The 21541-nt window shown below is 45.4% G+C and overlaps 1 protein-coding gene across 8 annotated transcripts in view; it reads right to left on the bottom strand.

The window, feature by feature from the left end:
* The window catches only part of Cnih3 (cornichon family AMPA receptor auxiliary protein 3), a 266894-nt gene that overhangs the window by 101415 nt on the left and 143938 nt on the right, over positions 1–21541 (bottom strand). Inside the window, exon 1 of one of the 8 annotated variants that reach the window (XM_048809303.1) lies at positions 17873–18607. The exons of the other annotated variants lie outside the window; for them this stretch is intronic. Coding sequence (XP_048665260.1) covers positions 17873–17953 — 81 coding nt within the window. The 5' untranslated portion in view covers positions 17954–18607. Of the gene's footprint in view, positions 1–17872; positions 18608–21541 lie in introns of those variants that run through there. 8 annotated transcript variants of the gene reach the window in all.

Raw genomic sequence — 21541 nt, forward strand, 5'->3', positions numbered from 1 at the left:
AATGCATGACCTTCAGATCCTACATGAAAACTGTCAAGGCAAGAGAGAAGGTGACACCCAACTCAGAACACTAGGAGAGGGAAGCAACTGTTTCGCCCCTTGCTTGAGAGTTATAGTCATTTCAGGGAAAGGCGAACAGGCTTGTCATGTCCGGTGATTTGGAGCCACACATCCAGGTGTAGCATGTTCTCTGTCTCAAACTCTGAATGAAGACTACAAGTATGAATGAGCCCTTTTAGATGAAACCTGTTCAGAGAGAAAACATCTCTCAGAAGTAATTAGATGAGATAGATAGATAGATAATAAATAGATAGAATAAATAAATATAGCATTTAGAACAACCCTGTAATTAACATCTTCCCTGAAGCGGTGTGCTACCTTCAGCATAGAGATTGGCCAAATATTCTATGCCTATCTGATTTTGTCATTCAATTTTCTCGTTCTCTTTAGCCCACATACAAAACAAACCAATGTCACAAAATCCAATTATGAGTTGTGGAGAAAGGAGGAATACTCGGTACACCCAGCTGTCAAGATCAAGTAGACACATTGGGACTCTTAATTTATGTTGCTATAAAACACAATAGGTTGGGTTGTCTGATGGAAACACCTAATACTGGAAGAAGAACACTGATCTGGGAATTAAGGGAACTGAGAGTTCCCTTCTGGGTTCTGCCCTAAATGGGCTGTAAACTTAGTCAAGTCACTTTACCCCTGAGGTTAAAGTACCTACATTTCCAAATGAGAAGATAGAGCCAGATGATCGTAGGGGTCAAGATTCTGGGACTATAAGACTGTATTACTCTATTCCCTTTCTTCAGTGTCAAATTATAACAAAACAGCAAATAGTAAACCAACCATGCTCCATTACTGGAAGGATGCTGGAAGCTGGACCTGGTGGGCCAATGGGGAGCAATCTACACGTGCCTGGCCAGGGGGCAGCCATAGCTGCTCCTGGTGGAGCCCTTGATCCCAAACTTTTTACTGTCTTGTGTTTTGGTGCATTGCACTGATTTATTTATTTTTTTTATTATTGCACAAAATGTTCCACTTGGTGTTCTGACTTTAAAAAGGGAAAACTGAAGGAGTAAGTGGACTAAGAAATGGTTGTTTATGTTGTGGGAAGTGGGCAGCGGGCAGCTGGCTATGCTAGGTGATCTGGGTCAGCATTCCCATCCCAGACCCAGGCACTTTATCGTTCACCCTGTAGCTCAGCAGAACGCACTTCCTGAAAAGGCCATGCTGTTTCTAGAGTCATTTCTCTCTTGGCTCTAATCATCTTGCCACACCAAACTTCCTCTGGCTCCTTCATACCCCTCCTAGATTGGCAAGGAAGAACTGATTTTAATGAAGGTGCCAGGGAGCAAACAGCAGAGCTCTGAGCCATAACATCACCTCTCCCCTCGGGACACAACTGACGCTGCCTTCCATTTACAGAGCAAAATAACTTCCTCCATACGGTGGCGAAGTTGCCAACTTTGCTAATTAGAAGAGAGTAGCCCCTGTGGGAATGCAGGAAAACATACCATGTGGTACAGACAGTGCTCCTTGTCCCTGGCTCTGTGTGAAGTAGGGAATTGAAACTGAACACATCTGCTCCGCACAGGCTACATGGGGGGCGATGGTGGGGTCAGAGGCAAGGGTTTATGGTCCAAAGAGGAAGCTAACAAGAAGGGGAAAAGGAAGAGCTGGGTTTCATTTTACCATTTGTCTTCCAGAACTTGGGGCTGAATGGGCTGGGGGACACCAAACTGGTAAGAAAACTTTTTTTCTTATTTTTTTTTTAGTTGTTGATGGACCCTTATTTTATTCATTTATTTATATGTGATGCTGAAAATCGAACCCAATGCCTCACACATATAAGGCAAGCCCTCTACCACTGAGCCATGATCCCAGCCCCCTTTCTTATTCTTGACTCACGCGATGGTTGTTGTTTTCATCTAAGTGACCAGGTGTTTTGCTTAAGTCCTGCGAAGCCCTCAATCCAAGTGGACTCCAAAACCTGAAGGCTCAGAAGGAAAGACGTGTACTGCTAGGGTTTGGATAGGAGGTGTCCCCCAAAGCTCCTGTTACTGCAGGAATTTTCAGAGGCGAAATGATTGGATTGACAGCTGAACCTAATCAGTGTATCCTAGTTTGAATGAATGGATTGAGTGGTAGCTGAAGGGAAGTGGGACATGGCTGGAGGAGGTGGGTCACAGGGGTCATTCCGTAGAAAGGTTCATCTTCCCATAGTCCCTTCTCTTCATTTCTCTCTCCTCCCCCCCACCTCTCTTTTCCTGCTTCCTGTCCCTGCCTGCCTTGATTGAAGCAGCTTTCCTGCACTGGGCCCTTCTGCCATGATGTGCCGCCTCACCTTGGGACCAGAGCAATGGACTAAGACCTCTGAAACCGTGAACCCCAAATAAACCTTTTCTCTCCTAAGTTATTTTGTCAGGTATTTAGTCACAGCAACACAAAAGCAGACTACAGAACATGCAAAAGTGTGCCTCACTGCCTCCACAGCCAGGAAGTTATTAAAACTCATTAAGATGAGAAGTTGGACACTGTACACTGAGGGGCAGAGGGCAATCGTTGCCCTATGGGGAAGCATAGTCAGGGCCATCAGTCCTCCTGACCAGATCATAGCTGTCCCTTATCAAGTGAAGAATGAAGATATTAAATAAGTTGGGTTTTTTTTTCTGCCACTCATGTGAATGTAACAAATCAAAGGGCATCGAGATGTTAACCTTGGCTTTTCTCTACATATAGATGAGGTAACAGGCTAAAAAGGTTAAACCAAAGAGCCCAGGGAGTGACCATCTGGCACTTCCTGGTCACCACCTCTATGCCTCATTCCAACACCAGCCTGATTTCCTCTGAAGAATTCTCTCTTCTTCTCTAAATGCTGCCCTGCTAGGAGGGTAACCCAGTGGCCTCTCCTTCCACTGGGGATGCCACAGGGGGGCCTGCAGATCCTGCCATACTTAGCCACTGGGTGGCACCAACCCATGCTCAACCTGTAAGACTCTCTCCTTCAGGGGTGATGCAAGGGCAGAGACTAAATCTAGTTATTCCGTTGTTTTGAGTGTAATTTCTAGACTTTCGTCCATTCTGTAAGCACTCTGCTTCCCTTTCTGGAAATCTTTTTCCTTTTTTTTAATTAAGGAGGCTGGGCTGACTTGATTTCTAAGAACCCTAATTGATACATTCCCTACAGAGAAACTTGATCTTAAATACCCAGAGAGGAAAAGAAAAAACACAATAGGAGGAAGAGAAGCAGGAGATGCAGGTAGCAAGCACTGGAAGAACCAGAGGATTCCAGAACTGGATAGGATCATAGAGACCACTCTGTCCAGCTCCTTTATCTCACACATAAGAAAACAAAAGACCCAGGAGGGCTGGCATTGTGCCTCAGTGGTAGAGTGCTCCCCTCATGTGTGGAAGGCACTGGGTTTGATTCTCAGCACCACATAAAAATAAAATGTCCATCTATAACTAAAAATATACATTAAAAAAAAAAAGACCCAGGAGATGCAGACTTGGCTAAAGCCATGAGGAGCTTTGCTGAGAGTGCCCCATTAGCCACCAGTCCCTTTCCAGGGCACGACTTTTGGTTCTAAAACTGCCAATCAATGAGAGAAAAGGATGTCAAGATGGAATACATTTTCCGCCAGTCAGCACATATGCTTTGCTGGCCTCAGCTCAATTCCCTATCACTCTCCAGAAATGCCAAGAAAAATTATCCCAGGCTAAGTCACGGTCCAGAAATGACGGAGTGGCTTTAAGTTCTACCGCATCTGGTTCATATCCAAACTCCAGATAATGATTCTGCTTGCTCTAAGCGACCATCTCTCCCCACCCACCGCCATTTACACATGCCATCTCCGTGGCTTTTACAATCCGTCCCCCGCCTTACCTCCCACTCCATCATCATGAAACGGCCAACGCCAGCTTGATGGCACCACAATTCAAAACCCTCATCGAATAAGGACTTCCACTCCCCACCCAATGGCCTGCTGATGACATGGGACAATGAGAACAAGGAAGGCCTGCTCAAGATTTCAGGCAGCCCATGGACTCACTGTAGCAGAATGTAACCTGTACCATGTCCCAGTGTCCAGAGAGAAAGGAAAGAAATGGGAAACAGGATCATCCAGAGATGGATTCAGCATGGAATCTGGAAACTGTTGGCACAAATGGATTCTCTTGGGTCTGGTCACTGTGCAGGTTTATAGTCTGTAGCACCTCTGGGTAGATAGAGGCACCAACATCCACATGCACCCACATTCAAACTGGATCCCTGTTTGTGACACTCTCAAGGACAGGTCATTTGGGGGTCTTCTGCGGTGCAAAGTAGTACCCCCAGAGTCCAACTCCCCACACAGAAATCCCCTAAAATCCTGGCCCTAGACTTCTCAATCCCTATTTCCCAATCTTGGCATTCCAAGTGACTAGCTAACTATTTTAACTATTTCCATACCCACAACCTTTAAAAGCAGTTGCTAATTTCTTTTCTGAATAAGGTTCACAGAACTAATTTAAATAATTTTTTTAATCCAAGATACAAATGTCTCTATTATATAGGAGGCCATCTGGGCTGCCACCACTAGCTGGCTATGTTGCTATCAACTCTTTTTTTAGAGTTCATGAATCAGTTGCCAATAAGAAAAAAAAAAGAAGAAGAAGAAATTAGTGCCAAGACTCTGCTTCCTCCCCTGCATTTTTCCCCAGCAGGAGAACTGGATCCTATAGTCAAAATGGACCATGTGAACACAAAAACAGAAAAGATACCTACGACTGATGCTCTGGAAATGTCAGCCCACGGTTCTAGACGCCATGGAGGTGGGAGGTGGTAGCAACTTACTTCCCAGCCCGGGAGCCCACCAGCTGGGCTAAGTAACACTGTGCAGCCTCCAACAGATCTAAGACACATACACAGGAGAAGGAATAAAAGGAGGTCAAGGCAAGGGAGAAAAAAAAATAAGACAGAAAGGGAGAAAGAGATTGAAATAGAAAGCCAAGGCCTGGAGTCCCTAATTCCAGGACTCACCAATAACCACAGACTTCTCCTGAGCCAGCCACAGCCCAGAGGACCTGGGGGCCACCGTGGGGAGCTGAACTCTGGGCATTACATTGCTGGATAGAGAAGGGCAACAATACAAACAGGAAGCCGTTTACACACTCCATCTCTGTGGGTCTTCTCTCACTGGGAGGAAAGGGGTCAAAGAAAGGGGATCAGGGGTTCATTCAGTCATACCCACATCCTGAGCAAGAACACTTTTATGTACGCTGCAAAGAATCAGCTCCATTACAGCTGAACAGCCGCCTAAAAGGGCAGTTTTAGGTGCTGGTCACACTCAGGGACAGACACCATGCAAATAGAGGCCAGAGCTCTTGACTGCAAGCCTCTGGGTGCTGAGAGGCAAACGCTGGTTGAGCGATTGAATGTGGCTGATTGCTCCTGCTGAGACACTCAACCCAAACTGTGGTGACAGCAATGAGTCCATAAGGTTTCCCTACCTTCCATCCCCGCAACCCACCTTTATCCCAGGAGAGGGGAGGAAAACAGGGTAAGCGTGGGATTTGCATGGCTATGAATTTTTTTTGTGGTGGTAGTATTCGTGTGTGTGTGTGTGTGTGTGTGTGTGTCTCTGAGAAAAAAATTACCTTTTACAAATCTGCATTTTATTTTTAAAAGCTACTTTTGTGACTTAAGACAGCTTAAAGAAACTAGAAATGAAGTCATCCTCTAAACTGTCTCCCAGCAAGCTGACAACCTGCTTCGTTCCCCTGTTCCCAACAGTCCTCAGTTCAGGGGAAAAAAATGGAAATGTGAACCTTTGGCTTCTCTGCAGCCCACATAAGAATGCCTGGCCCACCCCTGACAGCCAAGGACATACTAGATCTCTGCACTGATTTGAGATCCAAAATGCAAATTAGGCTTTAATAAGTAATAAAACAAATTCTTTGGCAAGATATGCTTTTTTTTCCTAACCAGGGATTAAACCCAGGTGCACTTAACCACTGAGCCACCTCCTCAGCCTAAGTTGCTGAAGCTGGCTTTGAACTTGTGATCCTCCTGCCTCAGCCTTCTGAGCTGCTGAGATTATAGGTGTGCACCACCATGCTCTGCACCCTTTATTCTTAATAGCAGGTACATGTCTCACTTCTTACACACTCCGAATGCTCTCAGCCCTAAAATTATGGAAAACTGCTAAATCTCTGCCTGATGAAATTCCCTGGCAAAGCCCAAGAGTTATCTTTGGTAAAATCTCCCTTTAAGGACCATTTATAACTTCTGACAACTAGAGTGTAATGCTAAGACTTAAAGATTCTGTTTTATTCACTTAAAAGATTTCATGATTCCAAGCAATGTAACAAAACAGACCCAATACAAGCAAATGTCTAAATCTGAAATGTCTGAGGCGTCCTAGAGAGGAAGGCTAACGAGGTAGCATCTGCCAAGGGCCAGAGGGTCGAGAAAAAGGAGAGTGGGTGAAACAGAGACTGAGGACCAAGAGAGCGTCTGCTTGTATAATTAGAGGAGCCACAAAAAAAAGTTAAACATAGAATTACCATTTGATCTTGCACTTCTACCTCTGGGTATTACACAAAAGAAGTGCTAGCAGGAGCTCAACAGGTGTGTGTCTATCATGTTTGTAACACCATCATTCACAGTGGCCAAAAGATGAAAGTAACTCAAGTGTGTTTAGTCAGGGTTCTCCAGAGAAACAGAACCAATAGAATACTATAATTATTGTGCTCTGTGCGTGTAAACTTATATTTATATATAATTATGAGAGGAGTTATTGGATTGAGCTACATGATCAGAGGCTGAATAGTCCCACAACAACCATCTGCAGCCTGGAGAGCCAAGGAAACCAGTAGCTGCTCGGTCCAAGAGCTTGGAAGCCCTAGGAAAACAGGGAAAGATGATGCAGCCCCAGTCTGAAGATATGGCTTGGAAGCCTCCTGGAAAGTCACTGGTGCAAGTTCACATTCAAAGGCTGAAGAATCTAGAGTTTGAGATCCACGGCCAATGGCAGCAGCAAAAAGAAAGAAAATGCACCTGTTCAACAAGAGTTGAGCATACACATGTGCAAGCTTCTCCCTTTTTCCAGTTTTGGTTCCATTTGAGCCCCCAGGCTATAGAATGGTGCTATCCCTATTCAGGGCAGGTCTTCCACTCACTGACCTAAATGCCAATCATCTCTGGGAACACTCTTAAAGACCCATCCATAGGAGTTATTTACCAATTTTCCAGGCATCTCTACAGACACACCCATAAGCATGAAATAAACCATACATAGAAGGAAAAATACTGTGCAATTCCGTTTATATATGGTATCTAGTGTAGTCAAATTCACAGAAAGTAAAATGGCAGTTGCCAGTGCTGAAGGGAAATGGGAAATTATTGTTTCATGGGGACAGAGCTTCAGTCTGGGAAGATGAAAACATTTTGGAAATTGGTGGTGGTTAATGGCTGCACAACACATCAAAGTACCTAATGTCGCTGAAGCTTGATAATTGTGAAGACAGGGGTAGTGGTAGAGCACTCGCCTCACACGTGTGAGGCATTGGGTTCAATCCTCAGCACCACATAAAATAAAATAAAGGTATAGTGTCCATCTACCTAGAAAAATATTTTTTTAATTGTGAAGACAGTTAATTAATGTCATGTTATGCACATTTTGCCACAATAAAATCAATCAATTAAAAATTAATGGAGGGAGAGAGAGCTCAATGTAGAAACCTCAGGACTAGGTAAGATCCCTTTCTCTTGCCACAGGAACTCAGAAAAAAAATTGAGCAAAGGATAGCAGTACAACAGAATGACAGAAAACGGGTGACAAGATAGCCTGAGTCTAGACCTGGACTAGATTAATTAAATGATGGGGGCTGAGTGGAATTACATACTGAATTAGTGGCTGTCCAAGTTCTAGAGACAAAGGTAAAATAGCCAGTCCCTGTCCTTTAATATGCCTGCATGTGACTGAGGCCCTTACCAACCCTTCAGCCACTGTAATTTAATTTTTAAGACACTGGCCTCAGAGAGTCATTGGTGATGGAAGGTTCTGGTCTCAAAGCCCCCATTACAGGCAGGAGTGCCAAGGCCTGAAGTGACAGCCACAGCCCACAGAGAGCCCTGGAAGGAGAAGTCGCTATCTCTGACAATGGCATCCTGGGCCTCTGAGCCTCACATCAGACTGACACATGGGTTGACTCTCCTTCCGTAGTCACAGGGAGGATGGCAAAAGCAGCTCTCCGCTGCCAAGAGTCACGGTGCACACAGTACACTGCCAGACAGCCTGCCCCAGCAGGGCCAATTGCCAGACACTGCTCCTGCAAGGGGCCACCACTGTCCCCAAAGCTACAGCCTCCCTCTTTTCTTTGGAGGAATGAGACCCATAGCTTGTGGGTTCACAAACCAAATGAAGCTGCCAAAGAGGTGACTTTCACTCCTTTCATGGGCAATCTGAGAGCAGCCAGTCATCAGTCAGCCAAGTGCTCAGCATGCAGTCACTGTGTCCCCTAAATTCCATCAATGCATAAATTGGACCATATGGACCCTGCTTTCCATCAGCTTCCACTTTACTTAGAGAGCTCAGGGGCATGCTTAGGAATGTGCATGGGGTTGCAGGTTCAATGTGTAGAAGTGCAGGTGAGCTGCACAGGCTTGTCATGTCATAGGAGCTTGCGACAGGCTAAAATGAGCAGTTGCTAATAATGTGATTAGAGCTATCCAGTGAAAGACTGTGGAAGATTTAGGTCCAAGGTGAAGACGATTTTCCTTTTGGCAAGAGGAATAAACCAACACATTCAAAGGGGCAATAAAGTTTACCTGTGATACTGGGACCAGAGATAGAGAATAACAGAAGATTGACTGCAAGAGTAGGTTGATGCTGCAATGCAATTGGCCTCCAACCCCCAACTGAGGTTTTGGACATTATTCTACAGGCAATTTCATCAACCCCATGAGACCCAAGCTTAGTCCCCAATCCCCATGCACGGTAGCAGCCTCATCCTTATCAAGTTCTCAAGGCTTTTAATGCCTTCAACACCGGCAGTGCACACAGAAATATTGGTGGCCTCATTACAGTCTGTCAACCTGCTCTTGATTCAGATATCTTTTTTTAGTTGTTTAACATTTTGGCTGTATTTTAGCATATGCAAGAAAGTCTCATGTTTGCCTCTCTTTCTATGCCAAATTAAAAATATTTGCCAGCCTCCTCATTAAGTTTTGCATTGGTATCAGAGAACTATTCAGGATTGTTGTGACCAGGTAAGTCTGGTTAAGTATTCATTTGGGTTAGTTACAGTATATTAGCCAGAGCCTGAATTTATTTATTCTATAACTCTCCAACCATCACACCACCCCTGTGGCTACACACGAGGGCAGAAGTTCCTGTCCTCTGCAAGCATATGGTCTAAACACAGACACAAACACAATTATATGTGACCAGTGCAACTATGGGATGCAAACTAGGGGACAGGAGACATGGACAGGGGCTCAGATATCAAAGGAGGGTGGAGCTTCCTAAGTGACATGAGACTAGAGCAGAATCAGTCCAGTAAAAAATAAAATTAAAAAGGGCTGGGCAGATAGCACTCCTGGGAAAGAGAAGAGCCCACTTGGGAATTACCTGGAATACAGAAGAGGTATCTTGAGCCTCAATTTGAGGCTCAAGAACTAACTGGGACTTGGTCCTGCCACCCTATAACCTTAGTAGGAAGTTAGAAATTTCAGTCTGGGAATGATATGCAGAGATTCTTTCAGTAAAATCTCTCTCCATGGTTATGGGGGTGGTGAGATGATAACCAAAGAGCCCAATTTATAAAGGACCATAATCTGAGAAAGAACAAACGGGAGCCTGAACCAAGGCATGGCCATGAGGCATGGGAGACAGATAGGACTAGTGCTCTAGTCTGGATGTTGAACATCTCCCAAAGGTCCAAGTGTTAAAGGCTTGGTCCCCAGCTTGGTACTGTAGGGAGGTGGTGGTGCCTTCAGAAGGGAAGTCATTAGGTCACTATGGCATGCCCTCAAAGAAAACTGTACAATCCCAGTCTCTCATTCTTCCTCCTTTTTGCTTCCTGGCTGGTGAGGTTTTGCTCCATCACATGGTCCCACCACGGTGTGCTGCCTAGAGAGAGGCCCAAGGCCATATGGGGCCACTGGACCATGGACTGGTACCTTCAGAACTATAAACCAAAATAAACCTTTTCTCTTCATAAGTTCAGTATCTCAGATGTTTTGTTATAACAACAGAAATTGACTAACGCTACTGCTAACTAGGGAAAAATTTGGACAGACAGAACAGAGAGAGTCTCTTGGTGAGAACTGATTCACAGAGACTACAAGCAAAGATAACACATAGACAAGTTCAGTGTGGAACCAACTGTGGGGGTTGGGGTACATCTACGTTGGAGACTGTTCTCCAGGAGGCAGAAGAAAAAAAAAAAAAAAACATCAAAGCAAAATGCTCAGAAATGGGCAAGGAACACAGGGGCAGGGTCCCAGGAACAACAGGGAGACACAGGAGGACCTGGACAACAGGGTCAAAGCCACAAACAGATCAATTCAAGATGAGCACTAACTGATACCTGAAGTTTGCCCAGCAGAAGGATGCTGGTGCCCTTGTCAAGCACAGGAGTCAGAAATGAAAGGTACCTTAGAAAAATAGATAAATACATGTGGAAAATACTGGTATTTGACCAGTTCTAGGTGGTGGATGCAGAAGGCTTGGTTACATGATTATTCCCCACAGTCGTCCACGTGTCTCCTGGAAGAATATAAAGAGGGAATAGGAGGCAGGATGTGGCAAAACCTAAGGGACTGAGCAGCGTCAGGAAGCCTGGGGGACAAAGGGCTTGTCTTTAAGCTCAGAGACACTGGCTGATGGGGGAGGAGGACCGATGAAGGGCAGGAGCTAAAGACACAAGGAGGCAGGGAAAAATGATGGAGCATTGTCCCAAGAGGACTTAGCCTCAGACAGGGAGACACCACTGCCTCTAAGTCTGGAAAAGAAAGAGAAATGATTTGGAACATAATTGGAGAAGTTCAGGGAAGGGCAAGTACTGTGGTTTGACTATTGTCCCCAAAACTCTTGTTGACATTTAAGCCATCATGATGGGAGTAAGAAGTATTAAGAGGAAAGACCTTTAGGAGGTGATTAGGCAGTGGGGCACCACCCTCATGAATTGATTAAGTCTGTTATCATGGGACGAAATTAGTTATCGTGGGAATGGTTATAAAAAGGAGTAGTTTGGGCCCCTTTTGCTCTCCCACACACGATCTCTCATCATGCAATGCCCTCCTCCATGTTGTGAAGCAGCAACAAAGTCCTTAACCAGATGCAGCCCCTCAATCTTGGACTTCTAAGCCTCTAGAACTGTGAGCCAAATAAACTTCTTTTGTTTGTAAATTACCCAGCCCATGGGATTCTGTTATAGCAGCAGAAAACAGCAGGGTAGTGAAGTGTCCCTGTCTGATAACCTATCTTCTCCAAGAGTTGGAGGTGGAGTCATCTGCTCAGAGGAGGATAGGGGAGGGGGTCTTGGGGAGCTTCTGGGGCTCTAAGAAAGATCCAGAAGGAAATAATGGAAGCTGGAGAAACTGATCTAGATCATGCTGATGTGTTATGAAGCAGTGCCAAGGACCAGCTGAGGTTGAACCATGCTTTCACCTGGGCGCCAGATGCTCTCAGGCAGCTGGGGTGAGAGCAGAGGGGGAAAGGAGTGAATTTCTGTGATTGATGGCTTCTAGGGTAGGAGCAACAGGGGATAGGGGGCAGAGCAGTTGAGAGCAGCAGTAAGAGCCTAGTGGACGATGAGCTCTGACAGCATCAGGGAAGAACAAAACAGAATCCTCAAGAAGAAAGGAAAAGGTGCAGTCAAAACAAGGGCAAAGGGCAGAGGCAGCGAAGCATGGGAGTGAGTGACTGGGGCTCACCGTGGAAAGGCAGGGCCAGGCTGTGATGAGGGGCTGCAGCACTGCAGGAGAGCCAGTAGTCACTGATTTGGGTCAGGTCACCAACAGCACCTAGGACGATGCCCAAGAACCAGGGTGTGACTGTGAACAGGTGCAGAGTCCCTGGTGGATTCCCACAGAGGCAGATGATGGTGACAAGGAAGAGTGATAAGAGATAAGTATCCAGAGTGATAAGTATCCAGAGAACACACTACAGGAGATTGAAGCCACAGAGGGATTTGTTTGCAGACTGGCTGGGAAGAAAATCAGGAGCAGAAAACAAGTTCAGAGAAGAAAATCACAGAACCACGTGAATACACAGAGCAGAAAGGTGGTGGCAGACCAACAGGGTGGACAGGACAGCGGTGATGTCAGGCCCAGCTTTAGGGTTGGCATAGGTGGAAGTTCTAATTACCTGGCCACGGCTCACAACACTCACGGCCTTTTGGCTGTGTTCAGAGACTCTAAAGTCAAAGAGAAGTTGCTTTGGTGCCTCTGCAACATCCCACGTTAATAAGGCCTGGAAACCTCACCAAATGGTTGGGATGGGGCCCAGTGCTGGCTTTTTTCACATGACCTCTGAATCCTACATCCTCTCTTCTCTTTCAACATGACTGTGATGGAAACATAATGGTGTTTCCCAGGGTCAGTTACAGAAAATGGCCAGCCAATATCTCAATGCAAGTGAGGGTAAGGTGACTTTATCAATACAGACATTACACCTTAAAGGAGGTGCTGTGCAGGTACGGCCAGTACCTCTCCCCAAACTGTCCCCCTGAGGGAAAACTCACTCCACTGCCATCAAGGAGAACCCTGTACCCACTGGTATTGGCCATTCTTCTTTGCAGCAATTATAGCTTCCAAAGTTTCAGAGTGTCAGGGGACAGAGGAAAATGCTTGTGCCCAGGGGCTGGGGTTATGGCTCAGTGGCAGAGCACCTGCCTAGCATGTGTGAGGCACTGGGTTCGATCCTCAGCACCACATATAAATAAATAAAGAATAAAGGTACATCAACAAGTAAAAAATATTTTAAAAATTAAAAAAAAAATGTTTGTGCCCAAACTTCTTAGGAAGTAGTCCCTGAGAACTGGCCAGAAGCCAAATCAGATGTGAGTTACTATTTTTGCCATAAAAGTACCCATCAGGAAGGGCTCAAAAATTTGTTCTACAAGTATTTACCAAGCATCCTGTACATGTCAGGCACTATTCTGGGCTCTGAAGAAACATGGATGAAGCAGCAAAGGTCCCTACTCTCCTGGAGCTTCCTCCCCTCCCTAGCTAAGAGGAGATAAAGAAGGATGGGGCTGGGAGTGGCAGGAGAGGGGGGGCAGGACAGGCTGGAGTAGCAGACATCACTTCTGAAGGTGGGATGGCAGTGGTGCAAACAGAACAAAAAGAGGAGGCCTGGCAAAGAGCTGAGTACCCTAACTGAGTAGGTCCAAGTAGTGTTTTTAAAAAGAAGGCTATTGGGCGACCTTTATTGGGTACCCTCTCACCTACAGGAGTTCTGTTGCTATTCACACTTGAATAAATCTTACTCTTACATTCATGGAAGGAAGGAAGGAAGGAAGGAAGGAAGGAAGGAAGGAAGGAAGGAAAGAGGGAGGCTACAGTCAACCCCAAGCATCCTACTATTACACATAAACCCAATTTTATTTCCAGATGGGTAATTTTGAGATACTGAGCCATTTACTTCGTTCCCAGAAGCTACATCTGTGACAGGCCAGAAATGACCAAAAAGTCATGCCATAAGACATTCTGTCTAGCAAAACGGCCTTTCCATAAATATGTATTTGTTATCATCTTTCAGGATCCATCTTTAATGGATCTGATCTGTCCAAGGGCAGATCAGATGCTGCTGTGAATCCACAGAAACTTCAAGATGACATAATGCATCAAATCTTTCTAGGGAATATTATTGGGAATTTTATTTGTAAATAGTCAAAACTCAGACAATTTATATCAGAGTGCCTCCAGATACTAAAAAAAAAAAAAAATCTTTTAAAAACTAAAAACCTAAAATAAACAGTAATGAATCTTTGATCTTTTAAAGAATGGCTTCATCTATGTTTATGTAATGAGACACTCTGCAAACGGGCTCCACCAAGCTGGAGCTAAGAAGATTCCTGTGAGTAAACACTGTTCATTTCATTTTGGCTGAAAACAGACAACACTTCACATCTGAAACCCTTTAGAACACTTTTTTTCGTTCTAAACATTCACATGCAATTTTTTAAATTACGCAAAAGATGCTTAGTCCTTTCTGGATGGTAGGAGTAACAGTGATTTTGTTTCACTATATATCATTGTATTTTCAAAATTTGAGGCAATGAACCTGTATAATTTTATAGGCAAAAGCCTAATTTTCCTAAAAAAAAGAAATAGAATATCTGATTTTTTTTAAAAAAAAGGAATATATAGTGCTTAGTCTTGTTATAATTCCAATCAGAAATTCCAACTCTAAAATTTAATTAATTCAGGGGAAAAAAAGTAAGCCTTTAATCCAAAAAAAAAGTGACTACAGTTGGAAAAAGGACGTGGACCTAAGAGTCTCACAGACTCCGTTTAAATCCCAGCTCCAATACTTAGCAACTGTGCCACCTTGGGCAAGTGTCATTTCTCTGATCCATCATCCTTCATTTATAAAATGTCAATTGTGAGGACTAAGGATTGCCTGGGAGGTAGGCAAAACCATGCGGGGGGGAAAAAAGATTATTCTGCTTCTTCCAAATAAAACAGATGTACTCAAAGATGGTGGCAGATTTGAAATAATTTCATTTGAAAACAAACACAGATAAATTTTCAAGAAAAAAATAAGTCTTAAATGTACTTAAGGCTGGCTACATCCATCCTTGCTTCTAGATTTCCAGTGGGAAGAAGGGAGAGGTAGACAATTGTAGATACATCTAAGAGGGCCTCTATAAAGTGTAGGGCAGAGGTTGGATAAACAACATCCATTATTGCTCCTAAGTAGGTACATGCAAATAAGCAAGAAAATTCTTTCACCTTCCTATTGTACAATTCAAGTATGGGAGTGGGGCAAGCTTTCCAAATGTTGTATATTACGTGTCCAACTCTACTTGGGGTGTTAGTAGGCTGAACAATTGATAGAGCTCATCACATTTATTCTTTACACAAGAGATGTGTAAAGAATATAAGAAGCAGGGCATGGTGAGGCACACCTGTAATACCAGCAGCTCGGGAGGTTGAGACAAGAGGATCTCAAGTTCAAAACCAGCCTCAGCAACAGTGAGGCACTAAGCAACTCAGTGAGACCCTGTCTCTAAATAAAACACAAAATAGGGCTGGGGATGTGACTCAGTGGTCAAGTGCCCCTGAGTTCAATCCTTGGTACCAAAAAAAAAAAAAGAATATAAGAAGCTGGAGAGAAGATAAACACACAGTCCAACATAAAATCAACTCTCCTAAATTTTGGTTGAAATCACCACTGTATAACCAACATCCACAAACATGTAATGTGTGCCCTAAAATCAACATGTTCAAGAACCAAATCAGCGTAGTAAGGTTTGAGTTGTTTTATTTACAGAGAAGGGAGCCTAGAAAAGGAAGACGTGAACCTCAGGAATTTTGTAGTCTAAATTCAAAGTGTACAAATGCTTTTTAAAAAACAGAAATCTTGGGCTGGGGCTGTAACTCAGTAGCAGAGTGCTTGCCTAGGTACTAGGTTCGATCCTCAGCACCACCTAAAAATAAATAAATAAAATAAAGGCATGCTGTCCATCTACAACTATAAAAAAAAATTAAAAATAAAAAACAGAAATCTTGTCACTTCCATGAAAAATCTGGACAGGACCTGACTTGAGATTTGACTGCATCCAGCCATCCCTAGATTAGGGGTGCATGTTGGGAACTTTGAGAGTAGAGCCCAACCCAGGGTCACTGATACACCATCATTCAAATGTCTCTTAGTCAGCAGCTGCACAAACCACCCACTTCATTAACCTGTTCTTGAATTATTTAGTGTTTCCCCAAGGGAGAAAAAATTATTCTTCCTCTTCTGCTTCAGGAGCTAGCTTAGAGAACTCCAAGCCTGAGAGAGTTGAGAGAGCTTCTGGTAACTGCCACCCTCAGGACACAACCAAACTAGAAACAGCAAGTGAAATATTAGCCTCCAAGAATGCAACTAATTCCCCAAATCCAAAGAAGCTGATTTTTTTTTCTTTAGAATACATGAGCAGAGGTTTGCTGCACCATTTAGGCATGGTCTATTCCATATCCTATTCTATTCTAAATTAGGTAAAGTTTCATTTTTCCTTAAAACAATCAACAACTTCAAGGCTTAATGTCCTGCCAGAGAGTAAACCCAGCATTTCAGGGCAGAAAAAGAAAGGGTTCAAAATTCCACCACTTCTGACTAGCAGGATTTTTTTTTTTTTATCAGTCCCTCAATTGCTGTGTGTGAATCCGTCTGTCATCCCTAGATTGTCAAATCAACTAAATGGATTCACACAATTTGAGAAATGGGGGAAAGCTTAGCGATTATCCAGGTCAACTTTCTCACTTTACAGATATGGCAGGAAGCCAGCAAGCATCTCTCCAAAGGTTACATGGTTAGAAGACTTCCTCCACCCCAGGTTTCCCTCTGCACCCTGTCACAGTGCCTTGTAGCAGGAGCTGCAGGAGCTGCTGCGTTCTATTTTTAAGATAAACCCTCTCATACTAAAAACCACTCATACAAAACACCAGCATCTCACCACCCCACAATTTCCTTCGGGTCTTCATTTTGGGTCATCTTCCATTGCATGCAATCTCTTAGAGGCTCACCAGCTGGTGCCTCCAGGAACTGGTTGGTCTCAGAATCCATCCCTGTCATCTGGGCTTGCTGGTAGAACCAGGCTATTAATGGTGAGTGCTCCTTCTAAAGCACCTGACCTTGGCCTTTTTTCTTACCAACCTTCCCACAAAGAGAATGGGCAGTTTAACCAACCTTTGAGAAGGAAACTCTGAGAGTTCAGTGGACTTGCAAAACGTCCCACAGTCTATAAGACCAGATTCCTCAGTCCTGCTCACTCACCTCTTTACTTTTTCTCTTTGGGGGCTTCTGGTTCTCAACCCACATCTCACCACCACCCTAGACCTGAAGACCCATGACTCAGAACTGCCTTCAACCAGCTTAGTCCCTAAAAAGATGTCTGCTGGGGAGTCCTGGGGTAAATCCTGCACCACTTAGGCATGACAGAACTTGCCAGGTGTGTCACCTGTGGGAAATCTCTGGGATCTTCAATGGTTGGGAACCCCAGCAGGACAGACCTCCCAGGCCTTATTCATCCTTTTCCTTCCCCAGTCTCCCTTGCCTCCTCTTGGTCCTCTTCATTGCCTTCCCGCCGCCTTCCACAGTCACTTTGTTTCCCTCCCCTCCCCAGGCCGGCCTCTCCCTACTTCCTCTTACAAGGAGCTCCCATTGTATTTCCACTTTGTCTCCAATTATGTCTAAATGCAACCCACCACAGATGCTGACATTTTAAATGTTTAGTTGTTATAGTTACTTGACTAATTGCCAGGTCCGACGGAGGCACTTCTTCCTCTTCCGCGGGCACGAGAGGAGGAGAGGAGGAAGGAGTAGGCTGGATGGGGTGGTAGCCACTTCTCCCCTGCCCGGGACTCTCCACTAGGTCCTGGGGAGGGTGCGCTATCCTGGGCACCAACGATCCCTCCGCCTCCAGTTAGGGTACCGAGGGCGCGCCCCGCGTTGCTGCGCCTCCTAGCCTCAGAATTCGGCGAACGGTCTCCTGCCCCGGGACATGGGATCTGCAGAGAGTAACACGCAGGTACGCCTGGCTTGCTTCCCAGACCACCCACGCCGCTATGTGAAGAAAGTGAGGTGCAATCAGAAAAGGAGGTGGACAGGAGCGTGTTTGGGGCAAATGAAAAGAGTTAGAAACGCTGCGGGTTACTCACGTGCCAGATGGCGAAGAAGATGAGCGCAGCGCAGAGCACCAGGGACAGCATGTAGCAGAAAGCGGCGAAAGTGAAGGCCATGGCCAAAGGACCCCAATCTCCCAAACACAAAGAAGCCCTAAAAGACGAATGCCCCCAGAGGGCCACACTCTCTCAAACGGGGGAAGAACAGAGTCCCGTCTACACACTCCCCTGTAGGCCAGTGGCTAGGGGTTGGCACCAGTAGCGGAGAGAGGCTTTAGGGTCAGCGAACAGGGATAGAATTCCCGCAGGCTCTGGAGACCCAAGACCCAGCCCACCCGCGGAGACAGGGAAAGGTGCGTAGAGAGTCCTTGGTGACAAGTGTCCCCAAATCGAAGAAGAAACCAAATCGGTAGAGAACACCTGCAGATTAGTGCCAACTAGCGAGGCCCTGGAGACCAACAAGAGGAGAGATGCTAGGGTTCCACGGAGTACGAAATGAGGAGGTCCCGTTCCCCTGGAAAGAGCTCCCGGCTTTCCGCGCCTAAGCTGAAGAGGAAAGGCAAGCGCGTTGCTCAGGACCCTCCCGCGCCAGCCGGGCGCAAATGGAGAGCGTCCAGCGAGGTGTCCAGGAGGACTCAAAGCTTCTCCCAAATCCCACAGTCAACAGTGGCTCTTTCCCGGGAGAACACGTCTTTGGATAGCCCAGAAAAGCCAGGTCCCGTTAATCCTGCGTCCCGGACATGGGCTTCCAGAACAGCGCAGCTGTGCGCTCCAAGGCGCTCCCGGCCCCGGCCCCAACCGCGGCCCAGGGATACCGGCTTCGGTAACCCCAGTGCCTGGGAAACTGGGGGTCGGACCGGGGCGGGTCTGGACTCTAGCCCAGCGGACCAGCTCCCTCCCGGGCGGTAGTAGCGGCGGGTTTCTGGCCAAGTGCTGCTTGAGGCGGAGCTCGCTCCACCTGCTGCTGCCGCCGCTGCCTCTGCCTCTGCCACTGGGAGAAATGTCGCGGCGCGGCCCGGGATCCCCTTCCTCTCCGCGCCCCACCCTCCCTCCGGCTCCGCCGAGCACGCCTTCCCCGGCGGGCGGAGACTGCGGCGGCGGGGGCTGGGAAAGGTGGGTGGCAAAACGCTGCTGGGCGCTTGGTCGCCGCCGCCACCACTGCAGTCGTGCGCACCAGCCTTTCCGATGAACTTGAGGCCAGTAATGCAGGCGGGGCCCGCGACCCAGCAGAGGTGGAGCGGGCCGGGCGAGCCAGGGACTCTTTTTAAACACGTGCGTCTGAAGGAGGTGGGTAGCTGCGGAAGAGTATGATGCGTGCTTCGCGCCTAAACCCTACAGCCGCCCTCTAGTTCTAGCAGTTTCGCCTTTCAGAGCGAAAAGTGTGGGGACTGGGTTTTGGGGGACCGTTGCCTCGTCTTGGTTGGAGATAGAAGACGACTGTTGTACCCCGTGGCTGCTTAGATGGATTGTCCCAAACTCTACCGCACTCAGTACACTGTACTGCGTTTATAGCCCTGCTCCCAGACTCTGTAAAATTCTCCATTAACGTCCTTCTCTGACATTCTCCACATCCCCTCACCGCCACCGTTTGACCTTGGGATTGGGGAAACGTAGATTTTGAGGACTTTGCTGGGTAGAAGAGGCAACAACAGTGTTCCATAATTATTGGTATTGGCCTAGTGGCACTGTGAAGAGAACATGTGCTTTTTGGACACAGACCCTTTTCTAGCTTAAGTTTCTTAATCTCTCAAAACGTCGGTTTCTTATCTGAGAAAACAGGGATAAAAGTAGTACCAGCTACACGGGAGGATGCAGAAGCAAGATCACAAGTTGGAGGCCAGCCCTCAGCAATTTAGAGAGAAAATAAAAGTAGCGGGGGTGTGGCTTAGGAGTAAAGCACCCTAGGTTCAATCCCCAGTACCAAAAAAAAAAAAAAAAGTGTCAAACCAATGAAAAGGATTAAATAAGAAATAGAGGGAATAAGAACCTAGCACAGAGCCTGGCCTTTCTACACACATTCCATAAACGTTAGGGATTATTATCTCCCAGTGGCCCAGTATCTTGGAAATTCACATGCTTGCTTTGTAAGGAATCAATGAAAGGGGTTCCAGTCATTCTAAATAGAACCTGGGTTTCAGCTTCACATCATGTACAACCACAAAAATGGGATCCTAATTAGAATAAGTTATACTCCATGTGTGTGTATATGTCAAAATACACTCTACTGTCAGGTATATCTAAAAAGAACAAACAAAAATTTTTTTTAAGAAGAACTTGGGTTTCAGATAAGTCAATCCAGGAAAAAAGGAGCAATGTCCTAAAAGATGATTGATGAATTGGGGTGGAACTACATCACGATTTGGAATAGTACCTTGCACAGAAAGGCACTAGATAAAACACTTGTTGCTTGATTCTAATGCTGGCATGCTAATTGCCCTGTGAATCCAATGACTTTAGTATTGGAAGGGAAGTTATAGAGCTAGCCTTACAACTAACCAGTGGCAAAACTAGAATTAGATATGAACATTCCTAATTCAGGGCTCTTTCTATTAAATCTCAGAGTTGATGCCTGTCTGGCCACACCTCCAGTTTAGAAGATGCCTTTCAGCTGGCGTGGAGAAACAGTACCATGTCGAGGAACTGTTGACCTTGGTGGTCGACAGATCTGCATTTAATTGTCTCTGGGCTTAGAAAATATGAAGCTTCTGGTTTAAAAATTAAGAATGATTTAAGACAGCAACAGTAGAGCATTAAACCAAGATGAGGTTCTTCCGAGCATAAGACCCTGAGCAACTGTACAAATCGCACACTGGTGAATCCAGCCCTTCTCTGGATTATACCCCTTATCACTTTCACCTTTACATTTACATAATGTATAAATTCAGTTTAACAAATCTGCAGCCACTTTGAGTCATAACCAACCTGATCAACCCCTGAGTTGCCCTGATCAGTTTTCCCTGCATAGTTTCCCAGCACACTATAAATAGTAGTATGTGGAAACTTACAACTGGACCCAGGCACCAGGAATGTGCCTGACTCTTTGACATTAACTTGAGATAAACTAGGTATATTCTAACTTGGATGACATCACTTTTGTCCTGAACACTTTATAAACTCCTTTCTGACCAAATTGTGGGGATCCACTTGGTCTTGCTACTGCCCATGACCATGCTTCCATCAGTAATTTCTCCAATAACCTGCCCTGGGTGCAATCCTGGGTCTGTTTGCTTGGGTCTCACAGCACTGTGGAGCTGGTTCTTATACCCTAGGACCAGGTCATTCCAGAACACATAAGTATTTCTTCCAGTATAAATTGCCCTTAAAAGAAAATTGAGAAAATGCAGAAATGAAGAAGATCAAACAAATAGCATAGTTAGCCATTCTCAAAAACAAAACAGTGGTTTTTATTTCTAGCTTCATTTTTTTTTTGCTTTATACATATATAGTCCTTTATTTTCATTGTTGTAATCATATCACATAAAATTTCATGACACCTAAACAATAAGACAGTATCAAAGGAAAATTCAATAATTCAAGTAATTTGAGCTGGTCTTTTGTTCTGGTGGTTTTCTGTATCTGTTGCTTATTTTTTTTTCTTTGCTTGTTTTTGAGACAGGGTTTTGTGATGTTGCCCAGGCTGGCCTTGAATTTGCGTTCCTCCTGCCTCAGCCTCTCCAGTAGCTGGGATTACTGGCACATGCCACT

This window comes from Marmota marmota, unplaced genomic scaffold (assembly GCF_001458135.2).
Source record: "Marmota marmota marmota unplaced genomic scaffold, marMar, whole genome shotgun sequence".
Taxonomy (NCBI): domain Eukaryota; kingdom Metazoa; phylum Chordata; class Mammalia; order Rodentia; family Sciuridae; genus Marmota; species Marmota marmota.